The following is a 19,485-nucleotide window of genomic DNA, read 5'->3' as shown; positions in this document are numbered from 1 at the left end:
TAAGAGATCCTGTTCCACTTCTGTGAGACAGCCTTTCAAGAACTTTACGACTGCGATCATCTCTCCCCTCATTCTTGTCCTCTCAAGGCTAAGCCATGCCTAGCTCTTTCAATCTGTCCATACAGGGCTTTGTTTCCAGTCCCTTGGTCATCCGTATTGCCCTCCTCTGAACGTTTTCCATTTTGTCTGCATCCTTCTTGAAGCATGGTGCCCAGAACTGGACACAGCACTCCAGAGGGGCCTAAGAGTCTTAAGATGGCAGTGCTGGAAGCAGGCTGTTTGCAGACTACTGAGCTGGGGAGGAAGGTGATGGCACAGACAAGGCCTCTTCTTCGCCTCAGCAACAGACATCACAATTAAAAAGGGCTGTCTAAGGCAAAGGGTGCTGTGCACGGACAGCTCCCCCTCAGGTAATGCTTCTGCTCCCTCTGCATGAAGTGGTGGATGAAGGATTAGTTTAGCCTCATGTTCCAAGAAGGACAGTCCAGAGTTTGCATAATTGCCAAGAACCAGAGACCGCCTAGTCCAATTGATGATGTCTCAAAATAAACAGAATGCATAATATGCCATTGCTTGTTTTGTTTTCTCCCTGTCATTTGGGGTTCTTGGTTTTCCACTCCTGAATAGAGGGTGGTAGGATGGATCTCAACAGAAGGGGAATTGTGAGTGAGAGAAATGACATACTTGGGGAGGAATCAAAGATGGAGATACTAAGAAGACTCTATGAATGAGACTTTTTCAAAGACAGAATTTTGCATTACACTAACTCAGATTCTCCACTAAGTGAGATTCTGTGACCTTTGGAAATTGCACATATTAAGCAGAAGTTTTGGGAGAGTAGGTTCTCATCTGTGTGCATGTGCAATTTGATTCCTGAATTTTTACGAGCTAACATAATTTCTTTTGTTCATCATGAGGCAGAATAGGAGCGATGAAGGGCACTGTAGTCTCTTTCCTAATCTAACAAAACATAGAAACAGAGCGAGTCAGAAGGGGTCTCCCGGGCCATCTAGTCTGACTTCTGGCACCAGCCGGCTCCGCTCACGACATGCCCACCATGTGGATGTCCAGCCTGAAAGCCTTCATTTCAAAAATCTTATTTCTTAAAAGATTATATATCTGAAATGACATCAAGCACAGCCCATATAGTTTCAGCGTGTCTTTCCTACCATAGGGGCTAGCTAACTGCTCTTTTAAAAATAAAGGTTCAGAATGCACAATTCTACTATATAACAAGGAACCCTTCCACAGAGTATTCAGGCCAGTCCATTTAGGCCAGGCTTTTCTACTGTAAGTGTGGGGTCTCCCCAGCGCCACAAGGAACAGACCTTTTCTCCATTGCCTGTTTCCCCATTCTTTCTCTATCGGTGATTAAACCAGGACTTGTTGGATGCCTAGCCCAGAGCAATGGTCCTTAGCCATCACCAGCTGTGGTGGCTCTTCAGCACTGGCACAGCCCCAGGGCATGTGCCCAGCACAGGAAGGAGGAAAGGTCTGCAGTGCCTACAGATGGGTCCATGGCTGCCTGGTTCAGATGTTCTTCTGCATGACATTTGGCAATTCAGGCAGTTTCCTGCTCTCTTCCACAGCCTGTGAGCACTACACCATTCTTCCCGATGAAGCACAAGTGTTGCCTCCCTCTGGCAGCTGTGTCACTGCTTCACTTTATACCTTTTTGATGCCTCACACTTCCAACTGGGAACAAAGGGAGATCTCACATTTCTTCTCTGCCGTTTACCCTCTTTCTGGATATCTCTTGCTCTGACACCCATGCAGTGCAAGGGCTGCTGAAGAGTGAAGGGCTGGTGGATGTCCTGGGGCCATTGGTGCTGACTGACATCTCCTGTGCATGCATCTCCTGCTGCTGGGGAGCACAAGGTTTTCTCCACGTGGGACTCCCAGATGCTTGTGTTGATTTTGCTCTAGGTGGGCATAACATTGAAGCCCAAGTTAAATAAATGGAGCTGTGAAGGAGTCCCATTCCAGGAAGCAATTATTTATGGATGACTTTGCAATTTATATTTAGATATCACCTAATCTGCTTGAAACCTGCCAAGGTGACATGCCAACATTTAAGATAATGAAACCTTAACAAAAGAAAAAGAGGTAACACTATACCAGGGGTCAGCAACCAGCGGCTCCGGAGCCGCACATGGCTCTTGAATCCCTCTGCTGCGGCTCCGTCACTCAAAACACGTACCGGCACAGCCGCCTGATCTGCGACCGAGGCTCCGAGTTACAAAATACCAATAGGTGATGATGAGGCATCCAGTCAGGAATGCCCTGCTAGCTGTTTAAGTAAATAGCTACATTCCTCTGCTATTGTGCTTCCTGCAGGCTCTCATGTTACACAAAAAGATGCTGAAAAGATTCTCTTTGTCCAAATGTAATCTCCTTCCTCTGAATGATAAAAGCTGCGCTTTTGACCTGTCACAATTCACATCACTTGACTGTTTATCTGCTAATCAGTCACTAAACACACCTATATCTGTGACTTCCCCTGGTAGGCCAACCATGGATAAATAGAAGAAAAGAAAAGTTTCTGAAGAAAACCAAACGTTTAATGATACGTGGGTAGATTCATTTGCTTTTACTGCTGACAAACTTATGGGTTTGCTGATTAATGCATGCAGCCCTTTAGCACTGACTTTGACTCTTCAGGAAGCTGTTCTCCTATTCAAAATATATGAAAGGAATCCTACTAGTTTATAATGTAAGATTAAAATTAACAGTTTTTAGTGACTGAACAAGAGCTGCAGCTAAATCATAATGAAGATATACATAGCATTAAGGTAAAAAATGATATATGCAGTGTTATCTTCATTTTAGATGTCAAAAGGGTTTTGCAGCTCCTGGTGTTTTCTTTTGTGTGGGAAATGGGTCCAAATGACTCTTTGAGTGTTAAAGGTTGCCGACCCCTGCACTATACATTTTCAAAGGACAAGTGAAAATATGTTTCTTCACACCATTCCTAAAGGGCAAGGAGTGTAAATTGCAGTTTTTGCAAAACGTGTTCTGTAGTTCAGGTGCAATACAGGAGAAAGTCCAACTCACCAGCTTCTCTCCTTTTCTCTGGAGTTGATGGCCACAATAAAATTCCCAGGCAGGCTTTAGCTCCTTCCTCTCTCAGGGACTCCAGCATATGCAGCCTGTGAGCATGTATGCTTAGATCCACAGGGAGACATTTATGTTATTTACCTCAGCAGTTTTATTGGTGAGAACACCCAGGAAACCCTCTGCAGAGACAAACCTTCATGAACAGCACTGTTGGGTAGAGGTATGCTGCAGGGCAGACGATGAGGAAGTAATTGGCACATAAAGTATTCGTACACCAAAACAATGTGCGAGATCTGCGGAGGGGCATACAGCAAGTACAGTGGTACCTTGGCTCACGAACATCTTGGGTCACAAATGCCTTGGGTCATGAACAAAAATTTCATGAAAATTTTGATTTGGGTCACCAACTCCGCTTTGGGTGGCGACCAAGATCACAGCCATTTCCCCCACACCGCGAGTGGGGAGATGGCCACGATCACAGTCGCGTTCGTGCAGGGAACACATGCATGATCACGGCTGTGCTGTGCTGCGCCCGTCTTTTCTGCACAAACGCAACTGCGATCCTGGCCATCTCCTCACTTAGAGGGTGCGGGGGGAGATGACTGCGATCGTGCTGGTTGGGGGGGCGTGGAGATGGCCAAGATTGTACCCGTCTTCCCTGCAGGAGCATGCCCATGCCAGGGTTTCAACTGGGAGCCACCTTCGGCATTCTGCAGAGGATTATCTTTGCAACATTTAATAACATTTGGCCGCATACCAAATAGGATTAGCATGAGACTATGTATCAAAAGCCTGAGACTGAATGAAATACTGGAATCACTTTCAGATATGGGAGATTCCCTTCATGATTGGGAGGAGAGGTTGGGCTGAACAGCTTCCAGGCTTTTCTGGAAATGGGAGCCGGGCACTGTGCTTAAGACCAGACAGCATTCAAAGGATCCTTCCCTCTTCTTATTTTATGAATTATTTGGATTTTCCAAACACCTCCCAGCAAAAATTGCTGTAATTCCCATCTGCTGGCATTGGTTTCAGAAACCAGAAGCACACTGGGTCAGCACACCGTTCCAGGGACATCTTCAGGCCAGAAGCAGAGGGCAAATCTACCTGCCCAGGTAGCAGCTGCCCTGCAGGGCAAGGTATCGCAGCAACTGAACCCACATCAGCAGCGGGGAGAAGAAGAGCATGTGCAAGCATGTTTTCCTCTCCCTGATGAGCTTCATGGCCGGAACATGGGTTCTGTTATTATGAGAGCATGAAGCACTTTTCCATACCATACTGCTAGCCCTAATCCCACAACATACCTGAGGGTGGTCAGAAAATATGAGCCCCAGTTCTCTGAATGCAATAATGGCTGTGCCCCACTGAAAGCAGGGGGGCTTAAGTTGATTGCCACTAGCCTGTCCCATGGGCTGGCATGGAACTTAACCACAACTGGTAGCTAAAGTGCTGGAGGCCCGGCTTCAAGCTGACTTGAGCACCCAGGGCTGGGAATAATGGTGGGGCTCAAATGGTAACTCAGGGGTACTTGCCTGGTATTCCTTAATTCTGTCCAGTTCTTGTTTCCTGCATTTATTAGTCTGGAAGGCAGCACATGGGAACAGAAGCTTCTCTAAATGAGCCTTTAATTGTGTGTGTTCATCATTCCTCACTCACCATATTCAGATGAGGTTGTCACCACTCAGTTTCCCTTCTGGTTGCTAAAAGCAATTTCAGGGGTGTGGGGATGGAGCATTAGCTGCCACTAATGAAGCTGCATTATTTCAGTACACCAGTGTCACCTAGGGGTTAGATAGCAAGAAAGGAAAGGAAAATAATCCATTTAAAGCTCCAACCTTAACTGTGTAAGGAAGCAGGAAGCAGAAAGAGCAGATGTAAAGCCTCATTTAGGAAAACTTCCCAACTCTTTAATTGTCAGATGGTGCCTTGACATGATCATGATGGTTTGTACCCAACTTCAGCCCACTAAGAGTGAACCCATTGAAATGAATTGGAGTGACTTAAATCCCATTCATTTCAATGAATCTATTCTCAGAAAGACTAAATTGGCAACAGTCCACTATAAGTAATACTGACGATGCAGGATGCAAACTTATTAAGTCTCTCTAAAGAACATCAAATTCAGCAAGACATGTTAAAATATATTTTTGTTGTACCAGGACAATTCTAATATGAAATTTGCAGTGCTTCCACCCCAAAGTTAAGCAAATCATTTTTCTGCCATGGTTGCAATAGACTGTTCTCAGATGGATGGATTGTTCAAATTCCAAATTCCATAACAGCTTTAAAGGATGAGTCTCTTGACCATCAGGATTACTTGACTGAAATTAAAGAAGCCTGGGGAAGTCAAGGTTTCCCGGCACGCAGATTTAACCCTGATGCATTTCCGCAGAGACTGCTGCATCATGATGTTCCTCAGTGTGTAGATGAAGGGGTTAAGCATGGGAGTCACAGCTGTGTAGGCCACGGACATCACCCTGACCTTGGCACCAGAGTAGGTGGAGGAGGGACGGACATACACCGCTATCACTGTTCCAAAGAACAGGATGACAGTGGCAAGGTGAGCACTGCAGGTGGAAAAGGCCTTGCGTTTTCCAGCAGCTGATGGGATCTTGATAACCCTGCAGAAAATGAGGATGTAGGAGAGAAGCGTGATGGTGAACGGGCCCACCATAGTCACATTTCCTTTGGTGAGAGTTGTCATCTGAATGGCTGAGGTGTCTGAGCAGGAGAACTTGATTAAAAGGTGGAGGTCGCAGAAGTGCGGGATCTCCCGGGAGGCACAGGAGAGGAAAGCCATCATCAGGGTGTAGAGCAGGGAGTGGAGAAAGTCCAGGAGCCAGCAGCCCATGGCCAGCAGGAGGCAATGTCTCTGACTCATCAGTAGGGTATAACACAGTGGGAGGCAGATGGCCACATAGTGATCAAATGCCATAGAGGTCAAGAGAAAACTTTCTGTGTTTCCAAAGCCCAGGAAAAATAACATTTGAGCCAAGCAGCCCCCGTAGGATATGTGCTTGGGGTGAGTTAGTAGGTTCTGCAGCATCTTGGGAACTGTGAAGGAGTGAGAGCCAATATGAGCCAAGGAGAGGTGGCTGAGGAAAAAATTCATGGGGGAGCAGTAGAGGTGGACATCGTGGCGGATAAGCAGGATGATCAGCAGGTTGCCCAGGAGTGTCATGCAGGTACATGAGGAGGATGCGAATAGTAATATACTTACTATTTACGAATAGTAAGTATAGTATAAATAGAAACATAAGACATCTTACTATTAAACTTAAGACCATGACCAGGATGGTATCTTTTATGCTGTCTGACAACTGAGCTGTCAACAATACTAAACCTTTCCTTACCTTCTTCTTATGGTCCTTTGACATGATCCCAGACTTGCACTGGACACCTCTTTAAATGATGGACACCTGCAAATATTGTCCTCTGAACATGAGAGAGTGATGGAGTAAAGAGAGAGTTCAGGTCCCCTCCTCTGCATAACTCTTTTGGTGCAAGCATTAGGCGCTTTCTTCCTGGGCACCTGGGCAAAAAAACATGGTTGCCCCTATGATGTCAACTGGGCCAAAAGCTTCCCACATGATCCACATTCAGATTTCCAATGGAAGAATGGGATACATCAACATCATTTATGTTATATTTAGTAATTATTTTTATATGCTGCCTTTTCATTGCAAGAAGCCCAAGATGACCATAATCCTCCTCCTCTCTGTTTTTGTCCTCACAACAAAGCAGTGAGGGGGGTTAGGCTGAGTGACTGGCCCAAAGTCACCCCATGAACTCCGTGGCCGAGTGGGGACTAGAACCCGGATCTCCCAGGCTCTCAGTCCAACACTCTCACCAGTATGCCACACTGACTCCATGATAAATGACATTCCTTCGGCAGAGGCTAAAGAGGGTAATGTAGGTGCAAAGAAGAATCACAAAATAAAGAGCTAAAAATGAAGATACATTCGGGACTCACCTGATTAGGAGACACCATGCTGATGAGTCAAAAGTTTCACAGATCCTGAGTTTGCAATCCACTCAAAGAAATGAGATTAAAAGCTGGGTGGAGACAAATCTTTAGCAGAGGCAAGCAAAAGAACTCCAGATTTCTCATTACCATTGATGAACGGCAATGCTAATTTCACAGAGAAATGAGGCAAATTCCTTAAACTACCTGTTTCTGAAGCAAGGGATGAGGAATCCTACAACAGCGCTATTCTCAAGCATGTTTACTCAGCTGTAAATGTCTGTGTTTGAGGTGAAGCTTCACTTCAGTGTATATGTGGACAGGACATATAAACGAGCTAATATACTCTGTTCCCATCAAAAGCAGTCATCATCTTGTACCCAAATTACCACATCTGTTTTCTTTTTGGTTCTGAATTATAACATTCCTGTTCATCTGGCCATACAAAAGAGAATTTGTAATTTTAAAATAGCAAATTTAATTCTCAATTGATTGTCATTTTTATTTGCTGTTTTAATACTTTTTATTTCCCTATTTAATTTTACTATTATATTGGTTTTATAATCTTATAAACATAGTTTGGAGGTCATCTTCAGTGATAGAATTTTTTGAGATAAATAAAACAAATCTGTTCCTTTCCTCTAACATATCAGCAGCCTCTTTCTTTTTCCTTGATTCTTCCAGGCAGCAAACACTTTTTGTTGTTGAGGCATAGAAATGCAGGTGCATGTGTACTTGCAGTTAGGCCACTACCAGATGCAGAAAGCTTGGGTCTACTTCAACTGGGTTGAAGGATTGTCTCCAGAGGGAGCAGCAGGCGAGGTTGGATGCATGTGAGAGTTTTCATCAAAGCATTTTCCTCATCTTGGGATTTATACTTTCCTGCAGGTGGCGCAGTGGTTTAAACCACTGTGCTGCTTGGCTGGTTGATCGAAAGGTCGCCGGTTCGGATCAACCGCTTCAGATCAACTGGTTCAGATCAACTCCGGTTCGGAGTTCCTGTTGCTCCATCCCAGCTCCTGCCAACCTTGCAGTTCGAAAGCATGCAAATGCAAGTAGATAAAAAGGTACCACTTTGGTGGGAAGGTGAAACGTTTCGTGCACTTTGGTGCTTAGTCATGCCAGCCACATGACCATGGAGACTGTCTGCAGACAAACGCTGGCTCCCTCGGCTAGGAAACAGAGCTGAGAACCGCTCCCTAGAGTCAGGCATGACTGGACTTAATGTCAAGGGGAAACCTTTACCTTTAAATGAACCTCAAGAAAAAGCAAGGCTCTGACCTGGGAGAACAGTCTGATTCTTCCTGAATACCTGCTTCGTATTAGTCTGTTGAGAGTGCAGCATCAGGGAAGTCCACAGAGGCAGGTACAGGGCACAGAGAAGCTTTGCTATGCTGGCTGTCTGTCAACAGCCACTGCTCTGAAGGCCACTCACTTGCAAATGACATCCCAAGCCTTCCTTGAGGGTACTTAGGAGCTGCCTCAGATAGAACTGTCTGTGCAGTTATCCTATGAGATGCACTTCCTTTTATCTGTCCTGAATCTCTCGCCACTCATCTATCTGGGATTCTAGAATTATGATAGGGAAAGAGAGAGAGAGGCCTCCTAATCTGCTTTCTCTGCACCATGCATGATTTTGTAAGCTTCTATCATGTCTTCCCTCTGCCACAATTTCAATAAGCTAAACAATTCCAGATTTTGAAAAGCATATTACTAATCACATCAAGGCTAACAAGAAAGAATTGTTAAAATATATCACAGGCAGGAAACCAGCTGGGAGGTAGCAGGACCATTGGATGATAATGGTGTACAGGAGGATGACGAGATTGCAGAGAATCAAGTCAATATCACTGAAAACATCAACATTTGTCACCAGTATTTGCCTCAGCTCCTCCCACTCCATCCCTGAAAGAATCTGTTCAGGCACAGGTATTGGTCCTGTATCTTCTACACTGAAGACAGATAAAAACAAATTATTCCATAAACTGAGGGCCTTTTCTCTGATAGTCCCCAAATTATAGAGTAATGTTTCCGTTAAGGTCCATCCCATCCCAGCTGTACTACTCAGTACCAGGACTGCCCATCTTTGCCAAGACATTTACCAACTCCAAATAGCACATGGGGTGGGAGGTATTGCTTGTTTTTAGCAGGCATAGTAGTGTGCACTAATCACAGCCATTTAAATTTGGTCTTAAATGTGTAGTATAATTGTATATTTTTATATTCTATTTTACTGTATTCATTGCTTTTCACCTCTCAGATAATTCTGGCTATTGGATGGTATGGAAAGAAGGAAAGAAAGAATTCAGCTTCTCACAACTTCACAAAAAGTGAGGACACACATGTGCATGCAAGGTTCTTAGGAATTGCTATAATTTTAATAGCAATACCATAGTTCTCATCCTAGTGGGGGGAGACTGTGACTAGGAAACCTCTGAACTGAGTGCAAAAGTTCTTAGGACATGGGGCAAGGAAGGGCCAAAATCCAGCTCCCATGCAGCAGCATTTGTGGTGTCCAGGGTTGGGCAGATGGCCAGGCAGTGACTGTGGACTGAGGCAAGCAGACAGTTGCCGTTGCTTCCAAAAGTCAATAGGAAATACATCTCAGAGCAGCAGCTGCTGTAGGAAATGATCTTGTTCCAAGGAGGGCAGCGCAGCATCCTGGCAACAGGCACGGAGGCAATGCCCTCGTAAACAAGGAAGAGGCAGCATCAAAGTGTGGAAGAGGCGAATGTCACAATGGAAACAGACAGGTGATGGACAATTTGCCCAGGAGTTGCCCAAATACATGGTGAGCAGGAAGGTGCAACTTAAGCCTCATGCTCTTTCTGTCTGAAAAGCTCCTGCAGAGTAAACCCAGAAATAGATGTGAGACTCCGTGGTTCTACTGTACCCCTTAGAGGAAAAACAAAAGAAATGGGACCCATAGCAGACAGGCCCTTCTCCCCCTCATGGTGGTCTTGCCACAGTGAGGCTGCAGGGTGGGTTCCAGGGTGAGCTTGCACAGGAGTGCATTTTGTGGAAAGTCCCCCTTTGCATCAGTTCTCCACAGCAGCTGTATGATGCTTGCCCCATTTAGCATCATCCCGATGCCATCGTTGCTTCAGCAACCATTTCCACAAGGGTGCTGAAAAGCACTGGGGCACATCCCAGGATATTCCCCCTGAACCTGGCATTGAGGTGTTGATTGGCAACATGGTTCCACCACAAGCATCTTTTCTCCCACCGCTGACCAAAATGTTGGGACTGTTCAGCCTTGTTCATCCTTACAGTCATAGAAACATAGAAACAGAGTGAGTCAGAAGGGGTCTCCTGGGCCATCTAGTCTGACCCCTGGCTCCAGCCGGCTCCACTCACGACATGCCCACCATGTGGATGTCCAGCCTATCCTTGAACACCCGCACCAATGGGGCCTCAACGACCTCTCCTGGAAGCCCATTCCACACCCTCGGGGTCCTGACTGTCAGGAAGTGCTTCCTGGCATCCAAATGGAACCTTGGTTCCCGGAGCTTTGCTCCGTTGGAGCACGTCCTGCCTTCCTCTGCAAGGGAGAACAGGTCTCTACCCACCACCGTGTGACATCCCCTCACATACCTGTATGTCGCCAACATATCCCCTCTGAGTCTCCTCTTCTCCAGGCTGAAGAGACCCAGTTCCCTCAGTCTCGCTCATATGGCATCCCCTGCAAACCGGCCACCAACCTTGTGGCCCTACGCTGCACTGACTCCAACCTGGCTAAATCCTTTCTGTAATGAGGGGCCCAAAACTGAGTGCAATACTCCAGTTGCAGGCGCACCAGAGTCGTATAGAGTGGTAGTAATACCTCTCTCGATCTAGAAGCCACACTTCTTGCTATGCAATCAAGGGTGGCATTTGCCCTCTTGATCACCACATCACACTGCTGACTCATGTTTAGCCTGCAGTCAACCAGCACCCCGAGGTCCCTTTCACAAGTGCTGCTTTCCAGCCACTTGTCCCCTAACTTGTACGTATGACACCCATTCCTATGCCCCAAGACCTTGCACTTATCCACATTGAACGCCATCCTGTTGTCTCCTGCCCACTTCCATAGTCTGTCCAGATCCTTTTTGATCTGGAGTACCTGCTCCTCAGTTGTGGCCACTGCTCCAGTTTTAGTGTCATCTGTGAATTTGATCAGCAGACTGTTCACCCCTACTTCCATGTCGTTAATGAAAAGATTAAACAGGATCGGCCCCAGGACAGAACCCTGGGGGACCCCGCTTGTTACTGGCCGCCATCCCGATGATTCCCCACTAATGGTTGCCTTCTGCTTTCGGTCAGTCAACCATGCCCTAATCCACCGGACAGTGCTTTGGTGTATCCCAAAACTCCTCAGTTTCTCCACCAGGATATCATGGGGCACTTTGTCAAAGGCCTTGCTGAAATCCAGGTATACCACATCCACTGCATCCCCTCCATCTAGCCATCTCAAAACCTTGTCATGGAATTCCACAAGGTTTGTCTGGCAGGACCTGTTTTTGCGGAAGCCATGTTGTGTGGCTGCCAGCCTCCCTTCCCTATCTAGCATCATTAGATTTCTCTCTATTATGAGCCTTTCCATTGTTTTTCCTACAACGGACATAAGGCTAACCGGTCTATAATTCCCCATGTCTTTCTATTACCCTTTTTGAAAATTGGGACCACTGATGCCACCCTCCAGTCCTCTGGAACTTCACCTGTTCTCCATGAGGTCTCAAAAATGGAGGCCAGCGGGCGTGAGAGAACCCCTGCCAACCCCTGTCATCATTTCCTTGGGGAAATGGAGTGTACAGACCCCTCTGCAGAATCTGAATCATAGAATCATAGAATCTAGAATAGTAGAGTTGGAAGGGGCCATGAGACCATTGGGTCCAACCCCCTATAGGGGGTTCTATAGGGTGGAGTCCCACAGGGGGCTATAGGGATGCCTGCAGGCATGGATTTATTCAGACAGGATGGGCAGAGGCACCCAGGTCTTCAGCAGCTACATAGGTTTCCTTGAGCACTTCTCTGTATCAATCTAGGGGCTATTCTAATCCCTGTGAAACCAGGTCCACTCTCTAAATATGAAAGAGAGAGGGAGCAAGAGAGAGGGGGGGAGAGAGAGCCCGTCCTCAGTCAGACAAGTGAAGGATCACATAACATGCAGTGTAGTGGTGACAGTGCTGAACTGCGGACCCAAGAAAGCCAGGTTCTAGTCCTAATTGGGCCACAAAGCTCACTGGGTGGCTTTGGGCCAGCCACACTCAGCCCAGCCTACCTCACAGGGCTGTTGTTGTAAGCATAAAATGGAGCTATGTAAGCCACCATGGCTTTCATTCAAGAGGATAAATAGTAGGACATATATGCAATATAATGTGATAATAATTATTTTAATAATTATTATTATGATTGTGATATCGTAATTATTATAATTCATTCATTCATTCATTGAATTTGTATACCCCCCAATTAGCCATAGGCTCTCTAGGAGGCTTACATACAATCAATAAAATTAATTAGAATAAAAACAATAATATAATTAAGTTAATACTAATAAAATGAACAACAATTAGAATAAAATAAACATGTTAAAATATATAAAATAACTAAATAATAAATGAATCAACAATAAGCTAATCCCACCCCACCCCCCAAAAAAACCTGACAGGGGAGATTACAAGCCATAAACCAATAATATAAATAATCAACCAAATTACAAGCTAAAATGATAGGTAAAACTAATATTCATAGAACGAACCAGTAAATAATCCAACGTCATGGTAGCCGAAGCCTGCAAATGCAAGAGGACTTTCCCACCTCTCTCTGCCTTCTGCTGTCCTCCACGTCACACACAAAATCTGCTAGGGAGGATGAAAAGGCATACAAGGGAAAAGTCAAATGAACTACAAAGTCTTTTCTATCTTTGGTGACCAAGCATTGGGCTGCTTCAGCCGCTTTTTCTGCCTTGCCTTGCACTAGATCTCACTCCAAATATTGTATAAAATGTAAACTTGGAAGAAAACAAACATGTCTGGGAGACAGAACTGGCCGTTGTCACTGCTTGAGACAACTCCTGACCTTGGTGTAATGTGTGACATGACTTCTAGGTGGCACAGGATGGCAAGATAACTCTGAGCAGGAAATTGTGGTGCGAGACAGAAAAATTCCAAGCAGTCACACGGGACGTAGCCTCTGGACCTTAGTCAAGGAAAGAGTTAAGATTTTAAAGCTCTGCACCATACACTCTGCACTCTGCAGCTTCCATTCCCTGTGGAGATCATGCTCCACTGAAATCCCTCCTGGCAGCTTGCTTGCAGGGCTGCTCTTCTCCCAGAGAGCTACAGAAATCTTTGCTCCCAGCCTGGAAGACTTCTAGAAGGCAGGAAGGGGTCAACAGCTTCTCAGCTGATGCCTCGCAGCAGAAAATCCCAAGCAGGGCTTCTGCGGTGGGTTCTGAATGTCTCGTTCATGTACCACAAGGGTTTGGTTTAAAGCGAAGAAGGGTGGATGGGAGAGACAGACTCTGTCCTCATCTGAGGTTTTCAGTTTTGGAGTTTCTACCATAACAAAGTGATCTGATTATCCTTTTTCCACCTCCCTTCACCTGCAGGTTGTGCCTCTGAATTTCAGCCAACACCCGGTGCTAATGTTTAGTGCAACTTGGAATCTGAGGGTTTCTCGTGAACTGGAACTTGAGTCTCTCACCAGTTATGTCCCATCATCTTCTTGGGCAATTTCCCTGGTTTGCGCCACTTGTTCTTCAGCTGTTTGTTTCTAAGTCCATCACCACTTACAGCTCAAGGCAACACATGAGGAGTTAGAATCGTAGGATAGCAGAGCTGGAAGGGACCTAATAAGACCTCTCAGTCTTAACTTGCTGCTGGGTGCATTTATCCTCCCAGCTTCCTGGTGAGGCAGGTTAACTTGAAAAGTTAGTGCCTCACCTAAGGGCTGAACTGAGATTTGAACATGGGTTTTCCAAACCCAGCAGAGGCTGTAGCCACTGCATATCCCATAGGCCCTGGGGTCAAAACAGTCTCCGTCACACGTGGGTCTAGTCCTAGTAAATCACTTCCATCGCAACAGGTGTGCGTCTTTTATTGTCTCTCAACTTACTGGAGTAGCCCAGGGTTCTGCCCCACTACTTGGGAAAGCAGCCCAGAGAATTTTTGGAGAAAGCATCGCTTCTCCCCAAATTCATCTATTCCACTCAATTCCTGAATTCCCCCCCACCCGCAGTCCAAGTCTTGTAGTGTACATAGAGATAGGGAACAATGTCTTAGACCAAGTCAGCCCCTTCTTGCACTTAGCCCAGCATTTATCATTATTAATTTCATTTCTATGCCAGCCAATAGCTGAAGCTATCTGGGCAGTTCACAGTTCATAAGTACAATTGCTACTGACTGTCCAGGGTTTTCTGACCTGCTACTGACTGTCCAGCGTTTTTCTGTCTTCAGATGCTGGGGACATGAGTGAACTGAGAGACCAGCCCAACTGACTCTACTTCCTCATTCCTTTCCCAGCAGAGCCATGGAGCAGAGCAATGAAACCACAATCTCAGGGTTCACCTTTCTCAGCATTACCAGCTGCCCAGAGCTGCAGGGACTCCTTTCCGTGCTTTTCTTTGCATACCTTCTGACCCTGCTGGGGAATTTACTTATTGTCCTGCTAATCCGCCCAGACCCTGGCCTCCTCCATTCCCCCATGTACTTCTTCCTCAGCTATCTTTTCCTTGCTGACCTCGGCTTTGCATCTGCCACCATGCCAACAAAGCTGCTGGCTTTGCTGTCCCAGTCCACCGCAATCTCCTACAGTGGATGCTTTGCTCAGATGTTCTTCTTCTTCGCTTTCACCAATGCTGACAGTTTCCTGCTGGCATTGATGGCTTATGACTGATATGTGGCCATCTGCCACCTCTGCATTATGCCACCTTGATGAGCCCCAAGCACTGCCTCCTGATGGCAGCTGTCTCGTGGGCTGTATCTAACATCCAGTCCTTGACGTACACAGTGCTGGCATCCTGCCTTAACTTCTGTAAAATGAGGAAGGTCCCCCACTTCTTCTGTGACATCCAGCCCCTGATGAGAATTTCCTGCTCCGACACAAAGCCCCTTCAGGCATTAGTGATGAGCGAAGGCCTGATGAACATCTCGGCCCCGTTTCTGCTCATTGTGGTCTCCTATGTTTGCATTTTCTACACTGCTGAAGGTGTCCTCTGCTGCCAGAAAGCTGAAGGCCTTCTCCACTTGTGCATCCCAGCTAACTGTGGTTTTTTTGTTCTGCAGCACCCTCATCGGGGTCTACACCCAGCCTCCCTGCAGGAAGGCAGGTGGGAAGGACACACTGGTTGCCATCATGTACACCATCGTTACCCCCCTGTTGAACCCCTTCATCTACAGCCTCAGGAATAATGAGATCAAAGGAGCTATCAGAAGAGTCATCTGTAGAAAGAACAAGCTCCTGAGAAGTTGATTGGGTCAAATGTTCCTTTTGGTAGAATGTTTTGATAGGCACCCCAAACTGGGCAGTTTTTCAGGAGCAGGGCTAGTGTCAAGGGCAGGTATGCTCAGGCACCTGCCAAGGGCCCAAACCCCAGCAGCAAGACCCCCTAGATGTGCTGCTTCTCACCATCGAAAGCAACCTGCTTCTTCACCTGCCTCTTGGACTGGCCCAGGCAATGATGGTGGTAAGGACAAGCCAGAGATGCTCCCACTTGTTTTCTCCCTACCTATCAAGCAAGCAGAAGCAATGAGGAGCAATGGCAGCTGGTGACAGCCATGAGGGAGCAGACTTGCTGGTGCTGCGGGGGGACAGGGCCCTGATGGGCTCTTGTCCAGGCTCCACCCTGAAAAGCCTAATGCTGGCAGGTGGTGGGGGCATTTATGGTGGCTGTCTCTCATTTTTCTTGAATTGTCTTTAGCTGTTTAAATGCTTTTAAATTTCACATATTGAAATGTTATGCTGTATTTTATTACCTGCATTTGTGGTCTGTAATGTTCTTAGTTGTTGCATGGCTCTCAGAGAGCTTCAGCTTTTGAGCCATTCAGAAATGAAAATAATAAGCATAATAGTCATAATCTGGAGGACACAGATTGGGAAGACTGACTTAATAGCTAGGAAATGAGATGCTGGAAATGTTGCCCGTTCATGTATCTCTACCCAGGCCTTGAGATCCATTTCAGAGGCCCAGTCCACACCAAGCAGGAGCAGTACGTACCAGGAAGAGGGGCTTTTGGTGGTGGCACTCCCACTGTGGAGTGCCCTCCCCAAAGATGCTTGTCTTCATGGCCATTCCAGCACCATTCCAGTAGAATGTTTTTTAAAAAGATTCCTCCAGGCCTTCCCAAACATGTAATTTTAACGTTCTGCATCTTAACCCCCCTTTTAAAATGTCATGTATATTTATCCAAGCTGTGAAATTCATCCTGTCTCTACAATGCTGCATTTTATGGCTTTCTGATCTTGCCCAAACTACAGTGCTGCTGGGTGGACAGTGAAAATGCCATAAACCTGGGGTGGGAAGCTTGCAGCACTCAAGATGTCATTAGACTCTCAACTCCCATCAGCCCCAGCCAGCATGATTAGTGGTTGGTAGAGATGGGAACTGTGACTCAGCAACATCTGGAGGGCCACCAGTTCCTTAACTTTTCTGAATATAAGCAAGTGAATAAATATACCAGCATCATGTTGTTTCATCTAGCTCTTTGAGCATGTGTGCATGTGTGGGTGTGTGTATGTTGCTGAACATGCTAAACACTGAAGACCATCACTTTGTCTTTTTCAACATGAGGCTAATAATCCTCTGTATTTACACTCAGTTTCATCACAGAATTGAAATCCAAGCACCACACAAGAAGCATTTCCTTTCTTAACTTTCTGTGACATAACCACAAGGTGGTGCTGTGACATAGTGGAATGGTATACACAAGAGGAAATCACACTTCCTTTGCTTTTACAATTAAATGCAGCGTTCTGCCTGCTCTTAAAACCAAAACTTGTCAAAAGCACTTTTTTAAAAACAGAAGCAAAACCCCATAAACAAGCACATGCACAACATGAATTGTGTAGAAAAGCTCTCTTACTGGAGGGCATTTTTGGCATGCAGCCTACTAAAGTCACTAGCTTATGCTAGCTACTCCCAGCCTGACCACCAAGTTCTGATCTCCAGTGAGGGCAGGGACTCCTTCCTCTCCATTTCAGTTAGGTTGCCACTGGGCAACTGGTGCAGGCCAAAAATGTCACCATGCAGCCATGACCTGGGCCTTACCTACCTCTGCTACCACAGCCTGGGGTTAGCACTTTTGAATTTCCCTGAAAAAAGAAAAAATGAATCATCCAAAAAAGAGAGGAATAAAGAACACATGTGCCAATGCTAACTCAGAAGAATTGGAGCTATTTTAGAAACAGTCCATCTCACCCTAGTGGGGAAGAGGGTGATCATATGAGCTGGGTGCCTGCCCACTTGGTCTGTTGCCAGATGCTCAGTGAGAACCGGCAACATCAAGGCCCCTCCTGCTCTCCCTTCTCCTGGTTCAGTCTCTTTGAACCAGACTGAGGCTGGACAGCCCTTCAGGCAGAGATGCCCTCAAAACAGAGAACTGTCTTCTGACAGAGCATCAAAAAGAAACAGTCCTCTGTAAAGTAGAATGCTTGCCCACCCTGCTCCAAGGGTGATTTGCAACCAAGGTTTTAATTGTGAAATATCTGTGTCTCATGAACAGAATTTTACACTGGGGACAACAGCATCTTCTGTTTGTAATCCTTTCATGTTTCCTACTGCTCATTCTGCCTTTTTTCTTGCCACTCCACATCCCTCCCCTCAAAAATATCAATTAAGGAGGAAAGGAACCTTCCTAAGATTGGAAAAGATCCAGTTGAAAGACATAGCTCTCAATGTCTTTTTACTGGTAGAGCTAGGAGCTTTTGGAAACACCCACAGAAGCATTGAGTCCAGCTTGCTGGTGGATGCAGGAAATCCTAGAGGCAGATCGGAACATGAACTTAGCCTGAGGGCCAAGAACTTAAGTCAGTGGGTGCAGTGAATTCTACAGCATGGGTAGGTAACCTGTCCCCTTCCAAAGCTTCTGGATTACAGCTTCCATAATTCTCTACCATTGGCCAAGTTGACTGGTATGAATGGGAATTCTAGTCCAAAATACCTGGAAGGCACCGCTTTGCCTATCCCTGTTCAACACTCAGATTTTCTGCACTTCCTTCCAAGTATGGGGAGGGAAGGGAAACTGAGCAAACTATTGCCATGGGTTCAAGCTGCAATTTAACACCAAACTACTGCTTGTTCTCTGGGGCCATCATCATCAGCAGCAGTTCCAACAGTAATCTAGAGGTGAACTATCCAAGGAAAATTCCCCCATGATCTGCACCCATTTTGAACAGCTTCTGATACCTAATTTTTCTCTGTGTGGACTCAGAAAAGGGAGTCCATTGTCTAAATGCAAATGCACGCCTGGAAGGGCTCATATCCAACAATTGGGGTGTTTAATAAGGAAGAATCACTCTATTGTGTCCCTTCCTCACTTCCTACCCAGAGGCCACTTAAGCGATTTAAGAGCCTATTGTCCATTGGGAAATAGGCAACTGCAAGTTAATAATCAATGCTTAGAATTCCAAAGAAGCCGTTTTGGCTTTAGATTTGAATATCAAAGGATTTATAAGTCACCAATCTTGAGATTCCTGGTGGGGATAAGTTCATCTCCACTCCTTGCTAGTTGGTTTTGTTTATCTGTTTTTGTGGGGTTGGAAGTGAAACTTGATAGCCTGTGGATAGTAAAGAGACATCAATTTGTATTATTGGTTTGTTTATTATCTTTGTGTCCCTTCTTGTGCTGCAAGAAAGTAGGGATGGAAACCTGGACTTTGCTCTGATCCCACAAGGATGTTTTCAAGTCCTCTTACCTTCTTACATGCAGCCGGGTCATGAGCATATTGTTGCTAGAGGAAAAGCAGCATGTTGGGGTGCAGAACTGCTTTGGGGTGGGGGGCTGTATTGTCTTCCAGCCCATGCATGGCCCTGCCCCAGATGTTACCCCCTTTCTGCTTTGCTGTGACGGGGTGGACTCCCCCATGTGAGGAGAAGAGCCCCTCCCTCTCCTTGCATGTCCCAACCCTGTTGTCTGGCATCCCCACTGTTCCCTTCAGTGCAGAGTTGTGGCAGGGGCCCATTGTTGGTGTGATCAGTTAGGGAACCCCCAGGGCTCTCTGAGTGGCTTTCTCCAGAGGGCGTGGCTTGGAGTGCAAGCCCCACCCCCTGGAGGAACCCCAAGAGCTGCTCAGTGGACTGGAGGATATGCCCCTCTTCCATAGGCGGTGACATGTAGGTACCTATTCAGCACCTCAGTCCATGCCTTGGTCAACTGTGGTATTGTATCCATCCAGAGAGCTTTGGCTACTGAGCATATAAATATAAAACTAATAATAATCTGTCAGCCTAACCCTACCTCACAGGACTGTTGCAAGGATGGAACAAG

General features: G+C 46.1%; 3 protein-coding genes across 3 annotated transcripts in view; 2 read left to right on the top strand and 1 right to left on the bottom strand.

Moving 5' to 3' along the window:
- Positions 1 to 92, top strand: part of LOC123023926 (lysozyme C-like) — a 1,515-nt gene extending 1,423 nt beyond the window's left edge. The window contains exon 3 of the mRNA XM_044431063.1: positions 88 to 92. Within this exon, the coding sequence (XP_044286998.1) occupies positions 88 to 92 (5 nt within the window). The remainder of the gene's footprint in view (positions 1 to 87) is intronic.
- LOC123023923 (olfactory receptor 1E5-like) overlaps positions 41 to 19,485 on the top strand; it is a 25,166-nt gene continuing 5,721 nt past the window's right edge. Inside the window, exon 1 of the mRNA XM_044431061.1 lies at positions 41 to 410. The gene's annotated coding sequence lies outside the window, so the exon portion shown is untranslated. The remainder of the gene's footprint in view (positions 411 to 19,485) is intronic.
- Positions 5,339 to 6,235, bottom strand: LOC123023925 (olfactory receptor 1L4-like). Its single transcript, XM_044431062.1, has one exon. The coding sequence runs from the start codon at positions 6,233 to 6,235 to the stop codon at positions 5,339 to 5,341; it is 897 nt and encodes a 298-aa protein (XP_044286997.1).

This window comes from Varanus komodoensis, unplaced genomic scaffold (assembly GCF_004798865.1).
Source record: "Varanus komodoensis strain SLA01 unplaced genomic scaffold, ASM479886v1 scaffold22, whole genome shotgun sequence".
In the NCBI taxonomy this organism is placed as follows: domain Eukaryota; kingdom Metazoa; phylum Chordata; class Lepidosauria; order Squamata; family Varanidae; genus Varanus; species Varanus komodoensis.
The sequence above is the reverse complement of the archived record's forward strand: the minus strand, read 5'-3'. Positions and strand labels throughout refer to the sequence as shown.